The following is a 25,752-nucleotide window of genomic DNA, read 5'->3' on the forward strand; positions in this document are numbered from 1 at the left end:
CAAACTACTGAAGGCACTAACTACTGACAGGCATAGTTAGCAAATGAAAGATTTTAATACAGAACAGACAATGTATTTACCTTACTAGTCATAATATATAAATCAGTTCGTGACACCAATTCTTACAAATTTTAAAACTCCGCCATCTCTCTCCCCACGTCCACCACTGCTGGCGGCTCACCTCCAACTGCGCAACGCTACGCGCTGTTAGCATCCAGCTGCCGCTGCCCGACTCTACAATGGCGAGTATTACAACAATGCCAACCAGCCACAGACTGCACATGGCACAGCCAGTGATTTTCATACAGAGCGCTACGTAGCGGCGGCGTTACCAATAAAAAAAACTAAACAGCCTACTTACATAGCCCCCATGCTCCCCACAAAAAATTTTTACAAATTGTTTTGGGCAGTGGCCAATAATGATTTGATAAAATTTCTCATAATTACTATAACAAAGATATCAAATGCACACACTTATTGATACAATGTTGGTCAGAAGCTAAAATTCTCTCACAGTCCATAAAGACAGTCCTGATCGTTCATCACAGTAAAATAGTAGTGTTTTTCTCAAAGTCTGAGCAATAAAAGAAATTGCACTTGGAAGTAGTGGATTTCTAAGCAGTCTTGAAGAAGTAGTGTTGTACTTCCAACGAAAGACAGTGCTGACTCTTGACATGCAGACAGGTAATGGGCCACAGCAGAGTCAGTCGACGTTGAAGACTATCGGTAGGTAGGTAATCACAGAGTAGACCCCTTGTAGTCCTGGTAGAGATTACGGTATTGGTGGGCCACCAGAGGTGCAGACCCATTGCAGTCCTTGTAGAAATAATGGTATTGGTGGGTCATCAAAGGTGTAGACCCACTGTAGTCCTTGTAGAGATGGCCAGCAGCCATCTGTTTGACTGTGCAGGCGCACAATCACCATTGAAGAGTCTTGCGGATAATATAGCAAGTCCATAACCACCACTTCTGCACTCACAAAAATTGTTTTTGAAATGTCCTTACAACCAGCAATGCTGTTATCCAGTCCCTTACTGAATTATTAACACACGTGCAAACACTATCAGTCCCTACTTCTCACATATTGTCCATATACTATGACCAACAGAAACGTGTGCAGTGAAATGTAATTTACAAGTTACTTAATTTGATGAACTGGTGTCAGTTACAATTTTATAACATAAGAATGCAATAACAAAGGTACAAAATACATCTTTAAAGAACATAACAATACAGAGAACATTTGCAGTAGTACAGGCTTTACAAAAGAATCGAAATAACAAATTCATAGGTGTTGCAAAAATTATGACATAAGTACATTCATAAAAGATCAGAATAATTATTGAAACATCAACTTCACACATTAGCATTAAAATAAAAGGGAATAAATAATGTCTAAACATCAGAAAAATTCCACAATGTAAATATTATTAGCTAAACACATAAAGACAGGAAGAACACAAATATGCAAGAGTACACAAACACATAGTGGGATAACACAAGCAAAAGGACAGGGTTTGTTTTACTGCAGTATTTTGCAAACAAAACTTTCTTTACTTCTCGGAGATCTCCCTTCGTTCTTCATTATTTCCAAAAAGTCCTATCTATACCTGCTTTCTGTACTTTTCTCATATAACCTCTCAGTGCATTTCTTCAAATCCATCGCAACTCGTTCTCTTATATAGGCTACCCCCTCTTAAGCTAACTTAAATCTACTGAGCTCAGATGCTTAACTAAGGGACGAGGCAATGCAGCAGCACAAAACAATTTACACAAACAGCAATGATAAAAAAATGGAAATTGGCAAAAAAAGGCAGCAATATTACAACTAATATGGCAATGTGCAGCAAACAAGAAAAATAAATCAGTAATAAAATTGGCTTAACCTAGTAATACAAAGTGACATTCAGTAGCACTATGAATGGCAAACAGCCACAGCAAATGCTATAACTTATACCTAAACATGACAAAGCTCAAGCAGAAAAAATGTTACACTAAAGACAACAATGCAGATAAGGACAATGTCTATTCACATCTTAATGTCTATGCAATTAAAGTGGTGCACCAAAAAAATTTATTGTAAAAAAATATTACCATGTACTTGAAAAGACAATTCTGTATGCAATTTCTGTGAAGGGAAATGTCTTTTTGTGCTACTTCGTTTTTTTAAGTACATCGTAAAGTTATTATTTACTGCATCTGTAGGCATAAAATAACTATATTAGTACATCTATTAAATTGTATTTTAACCAATGCTGCAGTGCAGATAGAAACTAGATATTAAACAAAATGAGTAAATAAATATATAAAGCATTCCATATGGCATATCTCTCAACTAGCAAGACAATAGCCGTGTAATGTTTCTCATCGTTTCATTAGGCATTTTAGTAAATATCATAAATTAAGAGCTCCACAGTATAATCATATGTTTTCAAGTTTGAGCGTGTCGTATTTGCGATGCTTTCTACAAAGGAATGAATGTCAATAGCGAGGATAATGGCCTCTTTTTTTTTACCTGTGTCTCTGAAATGCACACACTAATGGCTTTCTTTTTGTCAGGTGGTTGTCGCGCAGCTGGGTGCCCACGACGCATTACGTGCAGGTGGTCACTTACCTTTCTTACTGAAAAATTTACGACAGCAGTTTCCGCTACAGTGACAGTCTCTTATAAAAATATTTTCACAGGTTGAGAATTTGCGTTATAAATGTGTAGAAAATAAAATCCTATAAATATAAGAGCGTCCAAAAAATTTTCATCGGCATTGTAATACGTTCACGCATTTACATACATTTCATAACTCTTAAAGTACGATTCTTGGTTTCCAACAACCTTTTGCACAAACCAGAGTCCCTAACCACTACTCATTATTCCTTGCTTTATTACACATATACATATTTGTCGACACTTCTTCAATATTTAATCATAAGAAATACATAGCACAATCAAATTCCTCACATAGCATCAGCCTATTGATCATAAACATACCACAACAGCGTAATACACATCGTCATCATAACATCATAGAACCTCAACCAAATCTCAAAATCGTCGTGGCTTCCTATTTCAAAACGTAAAAAAAAAAAAATCTGTGCTCATGTCAAAAGTGTCATCTACCTCAAACGTACTTTAAAAATCATGACCCCATACCAAATACATCATTCAAAGCTCTCATAATATCACAATGGTTCCGAAAAAATATGAACAGTTCACAAAGTACAGACAAAATACAACTTCGTAAGTGTGAAGTTATCCAATGGTGTAATTACGTAAACATCTGTCACTGACGTAGTAATAAAATGTTTGTCTCTCCCAGTTAAATGATCAGATAGCTGTGTAATTAATGTGTTAGAGAAATATGGTACTGATATGTAAAGTTGTATAAGCAAATACCATATTAGCTAGGGCTCCTTGTGCTTGCCATACACATGGTACACAAAGTAGGCGTGTACCCCCCTGAGGATATCCTCAGGTGTTGCAGATTACAGCAATGGAATGAAATGTATCATGGAAAACCTTTGTATCATTGTACTTCAAATATCTTTAAGAATAAATGTTTAAGTACAAAATTAATCACTCAAATACGTGTAAGGGTAGCGCTAAACTGTGCGTCTTGTTGTAAGATAATCTCTTTGGAAGTGTCGTAGTTATCGTCCTCCAAAAGCTAAGTGCTGCAGGAGTCAATGTACTTACCTCATGATAAACAAAAGTAAAATGCTTTGCGTGATGAAGTAAATACTGTACTGTAACGTATTGTTGTGCTGCAGAAAAGGCTGTCTCATTGTAGCTATACCACAAAAGTTACTAGTAAAACATGTTTTACTTTCCAGAATTATTCAGAAAAACTGCAGATATAAAACAGATACACCGCAAAAGCAACATTGTAAATTGTCACTCATTAGTAGCGTCGTGATATAATCGTGTAGCTGTCACATATACTAACCACTGTGTCATCTGGTATCTCACAGAAAGTACTTTAAATCCAGAATGTATTTGCAAGTAAACCAAAATGTTGCATTAAAATCTCATTAGTAGTACTGGTAAATGTTCTAAGTATGTCAGCCTTATGGTCGTTACATAATCGTGCCACTAACAAGCAAGAATGTACACACACACAATGACACTGTGTCATCTGTTCACTGTAACAATGCATTCGTAATTTCTGTTTAGATAAGTTATCTTGGTTCTTGATTGGATATTTAACTTAAATATTGCTGCATGTTAAGAGATTATAAGTCTGACAAAGCATACTAGTAATGTGAAGTGAAAAGTTATATGGCAAATACAAAGTTAAAAAGCAGATTATCTTTCAATAAACGGTTTTACATGTGAAATGTGGTGTAAACCTTTACTCTTCCTAGTACGCAGACTGTCAACTGAAAAGCAATTATCATGTGATTACGTCGGTAAGGAACATTGGAATTTTGCTCAAGGTTAGCTTATGCTATTTTTCTCTGAGCCGGCCGGCGCACGCGGCTGCCTGCGGTGCGAGTCATTGTTTCTTTGTTGGCGCGCGTCGTTAATGGGATTAGGAGACCTAACTTCTACAAATTCACCTTGTCGAGAGGGCCCTGCTCTGTTTGAATCCCGCCAGTTCTGCTGCAGTTCAGGTCTGTCGTTACAATCATATCGTGTGTCGTCATGTCGGTAGATTCCATAGTTTCTTTCTTGTCGGTCACCTGGTGGAGAATTTCTCCCTGAATCGTAACTGCGCGCTGGACCGTTGCGTCTTAAGTTATTCCGTCTCCCTTGATAATAATTATTTTGGTTTCCATATTGACTGTTTCTCTGATTGTCTCTGTGATAGTCATTACCGCGGAGAGGTGACCTTTCCCTGTAATAATTACTACTCTGCCAACGGTTGTCATACGGGTGGTGTCTGTTTTGGTCACGATTTGTGTTGTGAGAATAGCCTTGTCGTGTCCAGTTATTGTTTCTGTTGTCACGGAATTGTGACGGATGTGACCTGTAATTGTTGTGTTCCTGTTTTCGCGTTCCGCGATTGTCAGTGTCAATTTCTAATTCTTGTAACAGTCCCTGAAAAGCTTCAATGTCGTCTTTGCATCGTCCTGCTAAAATAATCTGTCGTAAATGTTCAGGTAATTTGATTAAGCAAATGCGGATGAGTTCTGAGGGGGCTGTATGGGTTTGAAAGATACTGATTCTTATGTAACATGTCTTCAAAATATTTGACAAGACTGGAAAATTCAGATTGTTCGAAATGTTTCATCATCATGATGCTATGTTTTACTCGGTCTTGTGTAGCTTGCGACCAATATGCTGAGAGGAAGGCGTGGTAAAATTCTCCTTCACTGTGGCAATCGTGAATGACCGATCGCATTCTTACAGCTGGTTCATTCTCTAAATAGCCACACATAAATTCTAATCTGTGCTCTAGTGACCAGTTGGGAGGAAAACAATGAGAGAATTGATGGAGCCACGCTTGTGGATGAATGTCGTTGCCAGAATTCTTAAATGTTTAGAATTTACGTGTAGTAATGAACAGCTTATAGTCAAAATCATCGTGTCGGCGGGTCGCATATCGGTCATTATTACGTCGTTTCGGCGGTTCCATCTCAAAATTCGGTGTATTTTGCCAATTACTTTCATGATTTCCGAAATGCCCTGTGTTATTATTTTGTGGTTGTTCTGTATTGCTATGTCCCTCTTCCCATACTGGGGCGCGAGTGTCCTCTGAAATATGTAATTCTTGTATTACTTGAGCCAACTGATCTTGTACTTCCCGCATTTCTCTTTTGTAGTGTGTGTTGATTTGATTTTGATTCTGTTTGAATTTCCTAATTTGTTCATACTCTTCAGTGTCAGTGAAGGCTACAGGTTTTGTGTCATTCAGATCATCATCTACCTTCGTAGATAAGTTAGTGAACTGATCTGAAAGTTCGGCTACTTTCTCCGATAGAGAACACATTTCCTCAGTGTGTTTTTCTGAACCAAGTTTCAGAGTGTCCATTTGTGTTGAAATCGAATCTACTGTGACCTTTAAGTTTTCCTGAGTTCTTGCAAGTTGCGTAACCGAATCGGTGGATGCAACTGAGTCAATTTTAGCTTGCAAGGTCTCATGATTTTCATGAACAATTGTTTGCAGTTCTTTTATGGCTGCTTCGTGATTCTGTAATGCATTTTCATGCCGCGAAAAAATAGGTTGGAAATGCTCACAAATTTGTGTTTTTACGTCATTACAGACTTTTTGACATTTCGATTCGATTTTATGTAATTCAGTAGTTAAATCTTCACGTGTTTGTTCAAGCATATGTTCCACTGTGTCTAACTTTTGAAGCTTTTGCTGTGTTTGTCTCTGATTTTGTTCCATTGTGTCCAACTTTTGCTGTGTTTGTCTCTGATTTTGTTCCACTGTGTCTAATTTTTTAAGCTTTTGTTGTGTTTGTCTCTGATTTTGTTCCATTGTGTCTAACTTTTGAAGATTTTGTTCCATTGTGTCTAACTGTTGCTGTGTTTGTCTCTGGTTTTGTTTCATTTGTTGCATTAATTGCAATAATAATGTATTAGTGTCTGGAATCTGATCATCTATGCTTTTCGGCAGTGCATTTGCACCGGCAACATTCACAGTTTGACAAGCAGAAAATGTGTCTCGGCTTATTTGAGAAAACGGTGAGGACGCAAAACCTGAATGTACAGTATTTGCAAGATTGTGTCCTGTCATATCAGATTCCTGACGCGAGCTGTTGCCGACCAATCGATCGATAATGCTTCCCTGTTCACTAATTGTTTCACTGCCTACACCATTATTTGCAACCCGCTCCATTTCCCTATGCACAATTACCAAATTACTACTTTGAACATTAGTTAATTCATTACATGGTGGCGCTAACACGCTGCTTTCGTCTTCACTGTCATTTCTCAGTTTACTTTGGAGCCTAGTATTACGTTTTTCACACGCCATTATTGTCACAATATTTCACACGACAACACAAAAAAGCACAATTTGAAGAGCAAAAATAAGAGAACATATTAACATAGCACTGAAAATAATATCTAGTTAATTGCAAGCGCAGCTGCGAAATACTTGGTACAACTCTACATGCATGCCGCAACTGTTGTACTGTACAACAATGAAAGACTACAACTACAAAGGAAATTCCCTCTATGATTACGCGCTAGCAATAAAAAAATCCTACATTAATTACACAAACTACAAGAAAAAATCAGAAGATTCCAGTGAGGTATCCTCGGCTAAGGGTCGACATATGAAACGTCCCCTTAGAAAAATTGTACAAGACTGTGCTTAAACTGACATACAATATTTTTTGCGCATTGCAGTCTGACTTTCAACGATCCTTACAAAAGAATGGCCCTGACTAACAATAACCTATACCTTTCATGAATCACTTACCTCACAAAAATCTTCGTTACTCAAGCTACTGCAATACAGCGAGCGCCACTACTGACAGCTAAATAAAAGATTCAAACTACTGAAGGCACTAACTACTGATAGGCATAGTTAGCAAATGAAAGATTTTAATACAGAACAAACAATGTATTTACCTTACTAGTCATAATATATAAATCAGTTCGTGACACCAATTCTTACAAATTTTAAAACTCCGCCATCTCTCTCCCCACGTCCACCACTGCTGGCGGCTCACCTCCAACTGCGCAACGCTACGCGCTGTTAGCATCCAGCTGCCGCTGCCCGACACTACAATGGCGAGTATTACAACAACGCCAACCAGCCACAGACTGCACACGGCACAGCCAGTGATTTTCATACAGAGCGCTACGTAGCGGCAGCGTTACCAATAAAAAAAAAAAAAACTAAACAGCCTACTTACACAGGGACAATTGCTTTTCCAGCTGAGAGGACGAGTCGTGAGTTGTGCTTGTATAGCTCTGTCTCTAGAGTTCTGGCCCACAGACGGTAAAGATACCACGTTTGTTTCCTGGCCCCAGTACACAGATTACGTCTATCGTCTTTCTGACAACAAGTATCTTTAGATTGTAAATGTCAGTAGAAAAGTGTAGTATCCTAATTGATTGTGGTAAATAAATGAAAGTGACTGAAGCAGAAGATTCGTGATATTTTTGTGCTCAGAGAGAAAATCTAGTTAGAGTACCATCGCTCTGTCGCTCTTTATCAACGTCTGACTGCGTTTGGTTGGCCGCTATGGCCGAGCGGTTCTAGGCGCTTCAATCCGGAACCGCCCTGCTGCTACGGTCGCAGTTTCGAACCCTGTCTCGGGCATGAATGTGTGTGATGTCTTTAGGTTAGTTAGGTTTAAGTAGTTCTAAGTCTAGGGGACTGATGACCTCAGATGTTAAGTCCCATAGTGCTCAGATCCATTTGAACTGCATTTGTTTGTGGCGAAATAGATCTGTTTATCCGTACTTTTTTTTTTTGCCGGCAGGAACTACGTGGAGCCAGGAAATGGTCTGGTTACTCATGAATGACTGCGACTTGGAGAAGGCGAAGCAGACACCGCTTACTGAAAGATTTCCGTTCCTAGAGTAAGTACAACACGTACGGGGTGTTCCAGGTAAGGTGGTTTTGTCTGTAACTTACAAAATTGTGAGTGGAGGAAATGTTTATTTAGACAGATTTGTGTAAGTAACGTTACACTTGCAGAGTTACGAATATGGCTTATTCAGTTATTTTCCTAAAGTTACAATAACGAGTTATATTTTTTGAAATAGACTTTATATTTACTATCGCATAGATGACGTTCGACGGGCGTTCAATAAGCAATGCAATACATTTTTGTTCTCGACCAATTTCGAGTGAAAAAATTTTGTGGGACATCGTGGGATATTCCCGCGTCAGCCCCTATAATTTCATAAAGTTTAGACAGATGGGGCCGCTGTACGTAGCCTTCAAAATGACTTCTGAGACGGAGGTGCACTTCAAACAGAGAGCTTTATTTGAGTTTCTTTTGGCTCACAACCAGAGCATCGCAGACACTCATAGGCATTTGCACAATGTCTACAGAGAACTGGCAATGAGCAAAAGAACGGTGAGTCGTTGGGCGAGGCGTCTGTATCATCGCGACAAGGTAGCGCAGACCTGCATCTACATCTACATCTACATCTACATGATTACTCTGCTATTCACAATAAAGTGTCTGGCAGAGGGATCAATGAACCACCTTCAAGCTGTCTCCCTACCGTTCCACTCTCGAACGGCACCGGGAAAACCGAATTCTTAAATTTTTCTCTACGAGCCCTGATTTCTCTTATTTTCTCATGATGATCATTTCTCCCTATGTAGGAGAGTGCCAACAGAATGTTTTCGCAATCGGAAGAGAAAACTGGTGATTGAAATTTCATGAGAAGATCCCGTCGCAACGAAAAACGCCTTTGTTTTAATGATTGCCACTCCACGTATCATGTCTGTGAAACTATCTCTCCTATTTCGCGATAATAAAAAACGAGCTGCCTTTCTTTGTACTTCTTCGATCTCATCCGTCAGTCCCACCTGATGCGGATCACACACCGCACAGCAGTACTCCAGAATATGGCGGACAAGCGCGGTGTAAGCAGTCTCTTTGATAGACCTGTTGCACCTTCTAAGTGTTCTGCCAATGAATCGTATTCCTTGGGTTCCCTCTACCCACAATACTGTATCTATGTGAGGGTTCCATTATTAGTAATTGTAATCCCTAAGTATTCAGTTGAATTTACAGCCTTCAGATTTGTGTGACTTATCGCGTAGTCGAAATTTAGCTGATTTCTTTTAGTACTCATGTGAATAACTTCACACTTTTCCTCATTCAGGGTCAATTGCCACTTTTCGCACCATATCTTATCTAAATCATTTCGCAAGTCGTTTTGATCATCTAATTACAAGACGGTAAATGACAGCAACATCTGCAAACAGTCTAAGACGGCTACTCATATTGTCTCCTATGTCGTTGATATACACTCCTGGAAATTGAAATAAGAACACCGTGAATTCATTGTCCCAGGAAGGGGAAACTTCATTGACACATTCCTGGGGTCAGATACATCACATGATGAAACTGGCAGAACCACAGGCACATAGACACAGGCAACAGAGCATGCACAATGTCGGCACTAGTACAGTGTATATCCACCTTTCGCAGTAATGCAGGCTGCTATTCTTCCATGGAGACGATCGTAGAGATGCTGGATGTAGTCCTGTGGAACGGCTTGCCATGCCATTTCCACCTGGCGCCTCAGTTGGACCAGCCTTCGTGCTGGACGTGCAGACCGCGTGAGACGACGCTTCATCCAGTCCCAAACATGCTCAATGGGGGACAGATCCGGAGATCTTGCTGGCCAGGGTAGTTGACTTACACCTTCTAGAGCAAGTTGGGTGGCACGGGATACATGCGGACGTGCATTGTCCTGTTGGAACAGCAAGTTCCTTGCCGGTCTAGGAATGGTAGAACGATGGGTTCGATGACGCTTTGGATGTACCGTGCACTATTCAGTGTCCCCTCGACGATCACCAGAGGTGTACGGCCAGTGTAGGAGATCGCTCCCCACACCATGATGCCGGGTGTTGGCCCTGTGTGCCTCGGTCGTATGCAGTCCTGATTGTGGCGCTCACCTGCACGGCGCCAAACACGCATACGACCATCATTGGCACCAAGGCAGAAGCGACTCTCATCGCTGAAGACGACACGTCTCCATTCGTCCCTCCATTCACGCCTGTCGCGACACCACTGGAGGCGGGCTGCACGATGTTGGGGCGTGAGTGGAAGACGGCCTAACGGTGTGCGGGACCGTAGCCCAGCTTCATGGAGACGGTTGCGAATGGTCCTCGCCGATACCCCAGGAGCAACAGTGTCCCTAATTTGCTGGGAAGTGGCTGTGCGGTCCCCTACGGCACTGCGTAGGATCCTACAGTCTTGGCGTGCATCCGTGCGTCGCTGCGGTCCGGTCCCAGGTCGACGGGCACGTGTACCTTCCGCCGACCACTGGCGACAACATCGATGTACTGTGGAGACCTCACGCCCCACGTGTTGAGCAATTCAGCGGTATGCCACCCGGCCTCCCGCATGTCCACTATACGCCCTCGCTCAAAGTCCGTCAACTGCACATACGGTTCACGTCCACGCTGTCGCGGCATGCTACCAGTGTTAAAGACTGCGATGGAGCTCCGTATGCCAGGGCAAACTGGCTGACACTGACGGCGGCGGTGCACAAATGCTGCGGAGCTAGCGCCATTCGACGGCCAACACCGCGGTTCCTGGTGTGTCCGCTGTGCTGTGTGTGTGATCATTGCTTGTACAGCCCTCTCGCAGTGTCCGGAGCAAGTATGGTGGGTCTGACACACCGGTGTCAATGTGTTCTTTTTTCCATTTCCAGGAGTGTAGATCAGGAACAATAGAGGGCTTATAACACTTCCTTGAGGAACGCCGGTTATTACTTCTGCTTTACTCGATGACTTTCCGTCTATTACTAGGAACTGTGACTTTTGTGACAGGAAATCACGAATCCAGTCGCACAACTGGTGCGATATTCCGTAGGCACGCAGTTTGGTTAGAAGACACTTGTGGGGAACGGTGTCGAATGCCTTCTGGAAATCTAAAAAATATGGAATCAATTTGACATCCCCTGTCCAATGTCCCGCATGCCGGCCGGACAGCAGCATACGGTCTCCTATTACCCCTGGAATGTTGGAACGTGCGGACACCCTCATTCGCGTTGATCAGTGTAGCACAGTCAAACACAGTGATACCCAACTGGACATCTCTGTTGGCAGTGCTGACAACTTCGACTACCTGTTCGGGTACTTGGTGGTATTTGCCCGCTGGCTTTTCTTGGCGCCTAACGAAAGATCACAAAGACCAACGAAGAACTATCTCTCCAAAACTGCTTGCGCGAGGCTGATCGTGACAATTTCTTGCCGAACATCGTCACAGGCGATGAAGCATGGGTTTATAACTTCAAACCGGAAACAAAACAGCAATCCATGGAGTGGCGCCATACCACCTCTCCTCCTAAGGAAATGTTTGTAAGTAGGCTATTTCGGTTCTTATGTTGGTAACGCCACGTAGTGCTCTGCATGAAAATCGCTGACTGCATTACGTGCAGTCTGTGGCTCGTTAGACTCATTATTGGAATATTCACTTGTGTAGTGTTGAGCAGTCGGATGTGAACAGCGCGTAGCGTTGCGCAGTTGGAGGTGAGCTTCCAGCAGTGGTGGATGTGGGGAGAGAGATGGCGGAGTTTTGAAATTTGTAAGACTGGATGTCATGAACTGCTATATACATTATGACTTTTGAACACTATTAAGGTAAATACATTGTTTGTTCTCTATCAAAATCTTTCATTTGCTAACTATGCCTATCAGTAGTTAGTGTCTTCTGTAGTTAGAACCTTTTATTTTGCTTTCAGTGTTGGCGCTCGCTGTATTGCAGTAGTTAGAGTAACGAAGTTTTTTGTGGGATAAGTGATTCATGAAAGGTATAGGTTATTGCTAGTCAGGGCCATTCTTTTGTAGGGATTATTGAAAGTCAGATTGCGCTGCGATAAAAATATTGTGTGTCAGTTTAGTGATGATCAGAATTAAGTGAAAAGAGAACTGTCTGAGTACGTTCAGTTTTGCTCAGCTGTTTGAAAATCAAATAACGTCCCGGGTTCGATTCCCAGCGGGGTCAGGGATTTCCTCTGCCTCGTGATGAATGGGTGTTGTGTGATGTCGTTAGGTTAGTTATGTTTAAGTAGTTCTAAGTTCTAGGGGACTGATGACCATAGATGTTATGTCCCATAGTGCTCAGAGCCATTTTAACCATTTTTAGAACCATGTAATAACGTAAGAATTTTTCCAGCACTGCCATTCATAATTTTTCGAAGGGGACGTTCCAAGTAGAAAGCTACTCCCACATCCGGTAAAGTCATGGTGACGGCCTTCTGGGACCTTGAAGGGAATATTCTGTTTTATGTTCTCCCTTATGGTGCTACGATCATCTGTCAGGTATATTGTGCTACCCCCAGGAAATTGAGGAAACGACTTCAGCCCATTAATCGTCACGTAAATGCAAACGAACTTCTCCTTCTCCATGACATGGCACGGCCTCACTCAGGTCTGCGCCCCCGAGGGAAGCCCATAGTACTTCATTGGACTGTTCTGACTCATCCACCCTAGAGCCTGAATCTCGCACCTTCCGATTTGCACCTCTTTGGCCCAATGAAGGATGCACTCCGCAGGCAGCAGTACGTGGACCAAGGGGAGATCATTGATACAAGACTTTGGCCCCGGCGTCGACCACTAGAGTGCTACCGTGTGGGCACAGAGGCGAAAAAAATGGGTCAAGTGGTTCTGAGCACTATGGGACTTAACATCTGAGGTCATCAGTCCCCTAGAACTCAGAACTACTTAAACCTAACTAATCTAAGGACATCACAGACATCCATGCCCGAGGTAGGATTCAATCCTGCGACCGTAGCGATCGCACAGTTCCAGACTGAAGCGCCTAGAGCCGCTCGGCCACACCGGCGGGCATAGAGGCGCAGACGTGTTGTATCACTTATTGGATGCCCTCGTAAATAAATAATTTATTCACTTAGCATTTTGCGCGTTACACAGTAAAACAACTTACTTGAAACATAGTGCCTACTTAAACCTACTTGCCTTCTTGCCTACATTACGTATTGGTACATCAGTCCTCTATGTTTTCTGTTGCAGAATAACATCAGTTACGCCTAACTTAAGTGTAAAAGTGCCCCACTCGATAGACCAAGTTCAAAGTATGAAGTCACCGAGACTGATCAAGAGTCACTTACCATTGGAACTGCTGCCGAGGCAGATCAGAACTGTCAAGCCCAGGGTAAGTAATTCGCTCTTCTCATTCAACGTTTTTTTATAATTTTTTCCTGTCTCTAGACTGGTACAATTCGTACTACCAACTCTAATTCCGCTAGTACAGTGGTTCCCAACAGGTGGTCCGTAAGATGCTATTACGAGGGTCACTCCAAAACAAATGCACACTATTTTTGTAAAAATACAGTTTTCATTCTGCATGTGTGAAAGTTTTACACTGTGTAGATACATAGTTCTGCTGTATGCCGTTAGACTGCGCGCGCTGCCTCTTTGCAGCTGACAACTGACAGTCACTTTACACAGAAACTCGACTTTCAGACGACAATCGGCCATTGTTAATTTATTACCAGTGCTTTCAGAGACTGTGTTGATTAAATGTTCAATATTCTGTATTGAAACAGTAGTGTTTCTAAAGCGTTGTTTATCGCGGAAGCTACAGTTCGCGTAGTTAACAATGGACCGTTGGTTAAAAAGTGGTTCGTTAAAACGAGAAAGGCCTACAGATGAAGAGGAAGATAATGCATTTGATGTTCAAGCAGGTAAGTCAGTGACTCTCGAACCGAAGTTATTAGTGTCCATTGAACCTAAATCGTCGGCGTCCCTTGAACCTAACCTTTCCAAGATCAGTGTTAAGCTTTCTGGAAAAATTAGAAAATATAACACTGATTACTTGGAAATCAGTTTTACGTTCACTGGATCTGAGCAACAGCCTAAACCTCAATGTTTAATTTGCTATAAAAGCATTTCGAATGAATGTATGAAACCAGAAAACTTCCGGCACAATCTTAAAGCAAAGCACCCACAGTACAAAAGTAAGTCATTATATTTTTTCACAAATAAATTAGGAGAGTTGAAAACATCTCGTAAAACAATTACCAAACACAGTGGTGCAAATGTAAATGAAAATGGAACCCTTGTGTCTTACGAGGTGGCTCGGCTTGTTGCTAAATGTGGGAAAAACCACACAATTACTAAGGAACTTATACTGCCACCAGCAGTAATACTTTGCAAGAGAATGTTAGGCGATGCAAATGCTAAAATAATAGGAACTGTCCCACGCTCTAATAATACTGTTCTAAGACGAATTACTGATACGACAGTTAACATCGAAGAAACATTGGTGGCTAGACTTTGCAAGAGTGACATGTAAGCTCTACAATTGTATGAAAGCACAGACATATAAAAAAAAAGCTATAATGTTGGTTTTCGCACGATAATTACGGGAGGACCAAGTGTTCGAAAATTTTCGTTTTTCATGCGAACTACTGCATACAACAGCAGACGATATTTTTACTGCATTAAATAATTATGTCAGTGAACACAATGTCGCATGGAAAAAATGTGTTGGCTTGTCGACGGATGAAGCAAAGTCAATGGCTGGCAAAGAAACAGGAGTTCTAGCTCGCATCAGAGTAGTAGCCCTTAGGTGAAATGGACTGACTATTGTGTCCATCGTGAAGCCTTAGTTGCAAAAGATTGCCTGAACCTTTTCAAAAGATACTTAACGAAGTAGTTCAAATCATCAACTACATTAAAACTCGGCATCTACATCTACATCATTACTCTGCAATTCACATTTAAGTGCTTGGCAGAGGGTTCATCGAACCACAATCATACTATCTCTCTACCATTCCACTGCCGAACAGCGCGCGGAAAAACGAACACCTAAACCTTTCTGTTCGAGCTCTAATATCTCTTATTTTCTTTTGATGATCATTCCTACCTATGTAGGTTGGGCCCAACAAAATATTTTCGCATTCGGAAGAGAAAGTTGGTGACTGAAATTTCGTAAATAGATCTCGCCGCGACGAAAAACGTCTTTGCTTTAATGACTTCCATCCCAACTCGCGTATCATATCTGCCACACTCTCTCCCCTATTACGTGATAATACAAAACGAGCTACCCTTTTTTTTCACCCTTTCGATGTCCTCCGTCAATCCCAAAAATGGTTCAAGTGGCTCTGAGCACTATAGGACTTAACATCTACGGTCATCAGTCCCCTAGAACTTAGAACTACTTAAACCTAACTAACCTAAGGACATCACACAACACCCAGACATCACGAGGCAGAGAAAATCCCTGACCCCGCCGGGAATCGAACACGGGAACCCGTGCGTGGAAAGCGAGAACGCTACAGCACGACCACGAGATGCGGGTCGTCAATCCTACCTGGTAAGGATGCCAAACCGCGCAGCAATATTCCAACAGAGGACGACCGAGTGTAGTGTAAGCTCTCTCTTTAGTGGACTTGTTGCATCTTCTAAGTGTCCTGCCAACGAAACGTAAGCTTTGGCTCGCCTTCCCCACAATATTATCTATGTGGTCTTTCCAACTGGAGTTGTTCGTAGTTTTAACACCCAGGTACTTAGTTGAATTGACAGCCTTGAGAATTGTACTATTTATCGAGTAATCGAATTCCAACGGATTTCTTTTGGAACTCATGTGGCCCACGTCACACTTTTCGCTATTTAGCGTCAACAGCCACCTGCCACACCATACAGAAATCTTTTCTAAATCGCTTTGCAACTGATATTGGTCTTCGGATGACCTTACTAGACGGTAAATTACAGCATCATCTGCGAACAACCTAAGAGAACTGCTCAGATTGTCACCCAGGTCATTTATATAGATCAGGAACACCTGATATCACTGCAGTTTTACTCGATGATTTGCCGCCTATTACTACGAACTGCGACCTTCCTGACAGGAAATCACAAATCTAGTCGCACAACTGAGACGATACCCCGTAGGCCCGCAGCTTGATTAGAAGTCGCTTGTGAGTAACAGTGTCAAAAGCTTTCCGGAAATCTAGAAATACGGAATAAACTTGAGATCCCCTGTCGATAGCGGCCATTACTTCGTGCGAATAAAGAGCTAGCTGCGTTGCACAAGAGCGATGTTTTCTGAAACCATGCTGATTACGTATCAATAGATCGTTCCCTTCAAGATGATTCATAATGTCTGAATACAAAACCCTACTGCAAACCGACGTCAATGATATAGGTCTGTAGTTCGATGGTGCGACCTACGCAATTTTCCAATCTGTAGGTACAGATCTATCGGTAAGCGAGCGGTTGTATATGATTGCTAAGTAGGGAGCTATTGTATCAGCGTAATCTGAAAGGAACCTAATCGGTATACAATCTGGACCTGAAGACTTGCCGGTATCAAGCGAATGAGTTGCTTCGCAACCCCCAAGGTATCTACTTCTAAGAAACTCAGGCAAGCAGCTGTTCGTATTTCAAATTCTGGAATATTCCATTCGTCTTCCCTGGCGAAGGAATTTCGGAAATCTGCATTCCAGATTATTTTCTTTGTTGTGCGAAGAGATCGGCAGTGACCATGAGCAACTTCTTATTCATACGGAAGTAAGATGGCTTTCTCGAGGTACGATCTTGTCAAGATTTTTTGAACATAAGAGACGAGGTTCGTGTCTTCCTTCTTGACACAAAATACACGGATTTTCTCACTAACCTCTTAGCTTTGCTCAGCTGCGTACTTAGCTGATGTGTTTGAACACTTGAATGTGTTAAACTTGAGTTTACAAGGGAAAAATGTAGACATGTTCAAAGTTGAGGATAAGATTAGTGCTGTGGTCAAGGATAGAAAATGAGTCACTAACTAACTTTTCTACTTTAAATCAATTGTTAGAGTCATCAGAGAAGAGTTTGCCTGACCAGATCAAGATGAATGTAGCCGAGCATCTACGCAGCCTAGCCTCGTCACAATACGCCAGCCACTGCTCTTGATGAACTGTGGTATCGTGTTGAAGCTGCATGGACAGCTGTACCTGTACACGCCATTCAAGTTCTGTTGGACTCAATTCCCAGGCGTATCGAGGCCTTTATTACGGCCAGAGTTTGTTGTTCTGGGTACTGATTTCTCAGGATCTATGCATCCAAACTGCGTCAAAATGTAATTTCTCAGGATCTATGCATCCAAACTGCGTCAAAATGTAATCACATGTCAGTTCTAGTATAATATATTTGTCCAATGAATACCCGTTTATCATCTGCATTTCTTCTTGGTGTAGCAATTTTAATGGCCAGTGGAGAATAAAAGCGTGCTGAAAAGCAATGCCTCCGAATTTTTTATGTGAAAACTCTTATAGATTGTAACGTAACTTTGTCGGTGCGTTAGAAACTTCTTGCTGTAACTGAGTTTCGAATTCGAAGAGTTAGTTCATACATGGAGCATCCTCTGCTGCAGCGTGACAACACATGAGTGCTGCGACGGCTTGGAATCACTGCCATTCAACATCCTCTGTACAGTGGAGGCAGGGGAGATGTCCTTAGCCATTAGATTTCAAATGCTGTCACATAAATTTTTCATTCATGGGTAGTCCTGCCTATAGGATTAAAGACTGCATTCACCAATTACAGAATGCTTCCAGCAGAAGAACTAAAATTTCAGCCGTCTGCACAAGCTTTGGCTCTTGGCATCCTGTCATATGTTCCTCACATTTGCCGTAATTTAAATATGATCTTGACACTCTCAGTTGGAAGATTCCAATCTATTATTATAATATGACAGGCTCGCTGATTGTTAATGTAAACTGCAGGTTTAATGGTCTTGTTATAGCTCAGTTGCCCGGTTTTATCTATGTACAGGGTGGTCCATTGATTGTGACCGGGCCAAATATCACACGAAATAAACGTCAAACGAAGAAACTACAAAGAATCAATCTTCTCTACCTTGAAGAGGGAAACCAGAGGGCGCTATGGTTGGCCGCTAGATGGCGCTGCCATAGATCAAACGGATTTCAACTGCGTTTTTTAAAACAGGAATCCGCATTGTTATTTCATATTCGTGTAGTGCGTAAAGAAATATGAACGTTTTAGTTGGACCACTTCTGTCGCTTTGTGATAGATGGCGCTGTAATAGTCGCAAACGTATGGCTTACAATTTTAGACTAACAGTTGGTAACAAATGTTCATATGTGTGAAGTCTTATCGGACTTAACTGCTATTGTCATCAGTCCCTAAGCGTACACACTACTTAACCTAAATTATCCTAAGGATAAACACACACACCCATGCCAGAGGGAGGACTCGAACCTCCGCCGGGACCAGCTGAGTTGGTAACAGGTAGGTTTTTTAAATTAAAATACAGAACGTAGGTATGTTTGAACATTTTATTTCGATTGTTCCGATATGATACATGCTGAGAACGAATGCTGTTACAGCGTGATTACCTGTAAATACCACATTAATGCAATAAATGCTCCAAATGATGTCCGTCAACCTCAATGCATTTGGCAATAAGTGTAACGACACTCCTCTCAGTAGCGAGTAGTTCGCCTTCCGCAGTGTTCGCACATGCGTTGACAATGCGGTGACGCATGTTGTCAGGCGTTGTCGGTGGATCACGACAGCAAATATCCTTCAACTTACCCCACAGAAAGAAATCGGCGAACATCAGATCCGGTGAACGTGCGGGGCATGGTATGGTGCTTCGACGACCAATCCACCTACCATGAAATATGCTATTCAATACCGCTTCAAGCGCACACGAGCTATGTGCCGGACATCCATCATGTTGGAAGTACATCGCCATTCTGTCATGCAGTGAAACATCTTGTAGTAACACCGGTAGAACATTACGTAGGAAATCAGCATACATTGCACCATTTAGATTGCCATCGATAAAATGGGGGCCAATTATCCTTTTTCCCATAATGCCGCATCATACATTAACCCGCCAAGGTCGCTGGTGTTCCACTTGGCGCAGCCATCGTGGATTTTCTGTTGCCCAATAGTGCATATTATGCCGGTTTACGTTACCACTGTTGGTGAATGACGCTTTGTCGCTAAATAAACGCGTGCAAAAAATCTGTCATCGTCCTGTAATTTCTCTTGTGCCCAGTGGCAGAACTGTACACGACGTTCAAAGTCGTCGCATGCAATTCCTGGTGCATAGAAATATGGTACGGGTGCAATCGATGCTGACGTAGCATTATCAACATCGACATTTTTGAGCCGGCCGCGGTGGTCTCGCGGTTCTAGGCGCGCAGTCCGGAACCGTGCGACTGCTACGGTCGCAGGTTCGAATCCTGCCTCGGGCATGGATGTGTGTGATGTCCTTAGGTTAGTTAGGTTTAAGTAGTTCTAAGTTCTAGGGGACTAATGACCACAGCAGTTGAGTCCCATAGTGCTCAGAGCCATTTTTTTTGACATTTTTGAGATTCCCGATTCTCGCGCAATTTGTCTGCTACTGATGTGCGGACTAGCTGCGACAGCAGCTAAAAAGCGTACTTGGGCATCGTGATTTGTTGCAGGTCGTGGTTGACGTTCCACATGTGGCTGAACACTTCCTGTTTCCTTAAATAACTTAACTATCCGGCGAACGGTCCGGACACTTGGATGATGTCCAGGATACCGAGCAGCATACATAGCACACGCCCGTTGGGCATTTTGATCACACTAGCCATCCATACATCAACACGATATCGATCTTTTCCGCAATTGGTAAACGGTCCACTTTAACACGGGTAATGTATCCGCACTGGCGGTATGTTGCGTGATAGCACATACTTATTCGTTTGTGACTATTACACCGCCATCTGTCACAAGGTGAAAAAAGTGGTCCAACTAAAACATTTATATTTCTTTACGTACTACACGAATATGTAATAAACATGGGGATTCCTATTTAATAAAACGCAGTTGATATCAGTTGGACTCATGGCTGCGCTATCTAGCGGGCCAACCATAGCGCCATCTGGTTTCCCCCGTCAAACTAGACGAGTTTCGTTCTTTGTAGTTTTTTCGTTTGATGCTTATTTCGTGAGATATTTGGCCCGGTCAGTATCAATGGACCATCCTGTATACTGAGGAATCCAAAATGCCTCAAGAGGAGTATACCGATGCTCTCAGATTGAAATCAATGAAGCCTACAAACTGCCTTAAACATGCTTCAGTTTTTACCTCGCAGACTCTGGCAATTTTGGAAGCAATTAACTTCGTATCATCAACTTCCTCCTTAAGGCTATTAACGGAGTCCTACCAACAGACTGCTAAGTTTTCAACACCGGAGATGGAATAAAACAACCGAACGTTATAGTTCGTGTGTGGTACTGGAATATATTCGCTGTAAACGGAGAGGACTGTCAATCGTCGTGTTGTGGTTGCAGTCCCACGGTGTAATCCGCTATAGTGTGGAAACTGATATGTTAGCGAAGCAAGTTACAGACACAGGAACTGTTATCGATTCAAAATCACCAGATACGGGCTACTTACGTGACGCCGGGAGTAATGGCAAGAGATATGAAATGTTAAACAACAAACCAAATGTGGATATTATGTGGCATTACAACCTCAAATTCCTTAAAACGGTGGCTTTAGAGAGCGCATTTCGATCTACTGTTTCTGCAAAAGTTTGACTCCGATTTCACCATACCTCGTTTTTTGTACAGGATCATTATTTATGATTCCCCTGCATATGAGTCAGAAGCTGATATAAACCGTATCTTGTTTTCGTGTTCCAAATCTGACAATGAACGATAGAAATTTCTGAAGACTTTGAAGAGTGGGTGTCACCTCCTCCCTCAATCAGCGTCTTCTCTTTTGGCTTCTAAAGGCATTGTAAAGTGATTGTTAACTTCCTGAAGAGTATAAGGAAAAATCTGTAGGTTTTAATAGGATTCATATTTTCACTTATCTGTGTCAATATTAAATTTAAAAAGTAGTGTGAATTGTCTAGTTTAGTTAGTGCTATTTGTTAAACATTTGCTGAGAAGATATATTGTTGGCTTGAACTTTCAATTCTGTAAATATGCATTGGTTAATTTTTCTCTTTGAATTTATGTATTCCACGTAAACATGTGTTTTCGAGGACTAAACAGAGTAATAACGCCAAATAAAACAAATAAACAAACAAATAGTCCTGACTTGGCCTCATTCGACTGTCATCTCTTTCCAAAAGTTAAATAATACCTTCGAATATTTTTCTTTGATGGTGATGAAGCAGTGCAAGTAGAGGTGTGGTTGTGGCTCCGTCAACAAAGTCAAACATTCTACGGTGACGGTATCAAGAAACTGGTCTCTAGTTGGGAGAAATGTGTTCGTCGTAAGGGTGACTATGTTGAGAAATAAATATGTAGACATGAAGAATAAAGATAGAATGTAAATAACGTTTGTTACATAAGAAACTTTAAGAGTTTTCGCATAAAAAATTCGGAGGCATTACTTTTAGCACCCCCTCATATACAATCAGTGCACCCACCTATAACAAGGAAAAGGGAAATAGCTGTAAAATGTTTCTGTCAGTGCACAAAAAAGACGAATATGCTCCTCTTTAAAAGAGTCTTATCCATAAGTGAGGAAAGGGCTGCCTCAGCCCTCATTCCAACTTTCTCACAAAATATTTTGGGATGACAACATATTTTCGTTGTCTTGTGCTGAAAGAGAGTAGTAGGGGGACAATGATGGTAAAGAGCAGAGGAGGCATTTCAGTGAGAAAGAAAGAGAGAGGAAACAGTGATGGTATGAGAGACAAAGTGGGAGTGAAAGAGAAAAAGAGATGGATGAAATTAGCAGTTGAAGCTAAAGAGGGAGCAGATAGTGATAGTGGGAGAGACAAAGTAGGAGTGAAACAGAACAAGAGCTGGATCCACATAGCGGTTGGAGCCAAAGAGAGAGAAGATAGCAATGGTGTGAGAGACAAAGTCTGAGTGAAAGAGAAAAGCAGATGGATGAAACTAGCAGTGGGAGCCTAAGAGAGAGGAGATAGATGGTGCGAGAGACAAAGTGGGAGTGAAAGAGAAAAAGAGCTGGATGAAAGTAGCAGTCGGAGCCAAAGAGTGAAGAGATAGGGATGGTAAGCAAGAGACAGAGGCAGTAAAGAGAGACAGAGGCAGTAAAGAGAGACGAATGGAGATAACAGCAGTGGGTGTAAAAGAGAGAGGAGACAGTGGAAATGAAAAAAAAGAGATAAGTGGAAACCATAAGTGGGCTTGGGGGATCTGGACTTCTCCCAGCCCCATACCAACGAACTTTAACTCGAAAAATTTGCCCACTTGCTCTACATCCTCTGTACTCACGTGTTAAAGTTTCCTAGTCCAGGGGTCAAAACTGCAAACAGACGTGTGTTGACAGTGGTGGTTGTAGAGAAAAATAGCAGACTGCAGCCGAGAAAGAGACAGTGGAAGCATGAGTGAAAAAGAACGGGACAAAGCAATGGCAGTGGGACAGAGTGGCCGTGAAAATGCCACAGAAGCAGGCAGTGTTAAGGAAGGGCGAGACAAGGGGATGAAGACAGTGACAATTGGAGAGTCAGACAGAAGAAAGTAGCAGTGGAACGAAAAGGAGACGCCAGGAAAGAGAGAGAAATATCCGACAGTGACAATGAGAGGGAGATGCTGAGTATGAAGGCTTGACTGCAAAGAGACTCTATGTAAAAAGATTTACACTGTTCTATGTTAAAAAAGCGCTAATATGGTCGCATACCAAAATTTTTAGTTGAGCGAGGCGGGATGAGAACTGAGGCATCTGGTTCCCCAAACTTAGTCAGAATCTTAAAGAGGAGAATATTCGCTTTTTCATGGTATGGCAGGAGCATTTTTCAGGTGTTATTAACATGGCTGAGGTCTGCAATCTCAGATGGTGGACTTCACAGTACTTCCATGTTACGAAGATATGAAGGATAACAGCAGTGACTCAGCCAGATCCGCGTTATAGTAGTGGAATGATGTCTAGATAGCTAGATGTAAGAGAAGAAGTTTTCTTTTGCTGAATTTATTTATTTATTTTGACTTTTGGCCTGAAAGCCATACAGCCATATTTCAGTGTTTACAAAGTGACGTTGATTTATCTAAAAGTCTCATAATCAATTTTAGGATTACTACACTGCTGGCCATTAAAATTGCTACACCAAGAAGAAATGTAGATGATAAACGGGTATTCGTTGGACAAATATACTATACTAGAACTGACATGTGATTACATTTTCATGCAGTTTGGGTGCATAAATACTGAGAAATCAGTATCCAGAACCACCACCTCTGGCCGTAATAACGGCCTTGATACACCTGGGCATTCAGTCAAACAGAGCTTGGATGGCGTGGACAGGTACAGCTGCCCATACAGCTTCAACACGATACCACAGTTCATCAAGAGTATAGACAGGCATATTGTGACGAGCCAGTTGCTCGGCCACCATTGACCAGACGTTTTCAATTAGTGACAGATCTGGAGAATGTGCTGGCCAGGGCAAAGGTCGAACATTTTTTGTATCCAGAAAGGCCCGTACAGGACCTGCAACATGCGGTCGTGCATAATCCTGCTGAAATATAGGGTTTCGCAGGGATCGAATGAAGGGTAGAGCCATGGGTCGTAACAGATCTGAAATGTAACGTCCACTGTTCAAAGTGCCGTGAATGCGAACAAGAGGTGACTGAGACGTATAACCAACGGCACCCCAGACCATCACGCCGGGTCATACACCAATATGACGATGACGAATAAATGCTTCCAATGTGCGTTCACCGCGATGTCGCTAAACCCGGATGCGACCATCATGATGCTGTAAACAGAACCTGGATTCATCCGAATAAATGACGTTTTGCCATTCGTGCACCCAGGTTCGTCGTTGAGTACACCATCGCAGGCGCTCCTGTCTGTGATGCAGACTCAAGGGTAACCGCAGTCATGGTCTCCGAGCTGAAAGTTCATGCAGCTGCAAACGTCGTCGAACTGTTCGTGCAGATGATTGTTGTCTTGTAAACGTCCCCATCTGTTGACTAAGGGAACGAGACGTGGCTGCACGATCCGTTACAGCCATGCGGATAAGATGCCTGCCATATCGACTGCCAGTGATACGAGGCCGTTGGGATCCAGCACAGCGTACCGTATAACCGGCCTGAAGCTACCGATTCGATATTCTGCTAACAGTCATTGGATCTCGACCAACGAGAGCAGCAATGTCGCGATACGATAAACCGCATTCGCAATAGGCTACAATCCGACCTTTATCAAAGTCGGAAACGTGATGGTACGCATTTCTCCTCTTTACACGAGACAACACAACGTTTCACCAGGCAACGCCGGTCAACTGCTGTCCGTGTTTGAGAAATCGGTTGGGGACTTTCCTCATGTCAGCAGGTTGTAGGTATCGCCACCGGGGCCAACCTTGTGTGAATGCTCTGAAAAGCTAATCATTTACAGCATCTTCTTCCTGTCGGTTAAATTTCGCATCTGCAGTACGTCATCTTCGTGGTGTAGCAATTTTAATGGCCAGTAGTGTATATTATTCTGCAGGGGGAGAGTTGGTATGGAAGTTGGTAATGGTTGATGGCATCTGATTAACTGCCGAATAAATTCAATTTGCTATATTTCATATCGTTTACTTTCGAAAAAGATTGATATCCCCTACTGTTTTTCCATCACATTCACAATGAGGATTATCTCGGAGGTGTACTCGGTGAAGATGGCAGGAAAAAGATCCATAATTATTTCTCATTCGGACTATGGATTTTATAAATTTTTTGTTCGTCTTAATTGCATAGAGAAGCGACTATGAAGAAATGTTCGCTTGTATTTGACGAAATGTTCCCCTTTAACGAGCAATGAGGCCTGATATTCGTCTTTCCATTGTCGCTTTGTTCTTCTACAAAACGTACTCGTTGTTTTCATGTGTGATGACGGTAATGCGGTATTTATGAAAGTACCGTGATGAGGAGCTGTTTTCGCTAAGTCATCGATCATTTAATGTTAGAGTTGCTGTGATCCACACAAATTTTATCTTCTTTTCGTTATATTCGTTTTTATTTGGTAGCTTTCACGGTGTCCATTACCACTGGATTAGATATCTCGAGAATGACAGGTGTCTGCACGTTTTGGAACAAGCTTCTGCAGTCCGTTAAAATCAAAATGCTTTTTCCTGTGAGTGTCTGTTGAATAATTTAAAGCTGCGAGTATAGCTATAGCTTCTGCCCAAAACCCAGAAGGTTCACTAGGAAGCAACATAAATTCCTTGAGATTTGTGCTTGGG

The 25,752-nt window shown here is 42.1% G+C and overlaps 1 protein-coding gene across 1 annotated transcript in view; it reads left to right on the forward strand.

Annotated features, from left to right (window-relative positions):
* LOC126291992 (luciferin sulfotransferase-like) overlaps positions 1–25,752 on the forward strand; it is a 99,206-nt gene that overhangs the window by 34,730 nt on the left and 38,724 nt on the right. The window contains exons 3-4 of the mRNA XM_049985764.1: positions 8,383–8,482; positions 13,629–13,770. Of these exons, the coding sequence (XP_049841721.1) occupies positions 8,383–8,482; positions 13,629–13,770 (242 nt within the window). The remainder of the gene's footprint in view (positions 1–8,382; positions 8,483–13,628; positions 13,771–25,752) is intronic.

Source organism: Schistocerca gregaria, chromosome 9 (genome assembly GCF_023897955.1).
Source record: "Schistocerca gregaria isolate iqSchGreg1 chromosome 9, iqSchGreg1.2, whole genome shotgun sequence".
Lineage (NCBI taxonomy): Eukaryota > Metazoa > Arthropoda > Insecta > Orthoptera > Acrididae > Schistocerca > Schistocerca gregaria.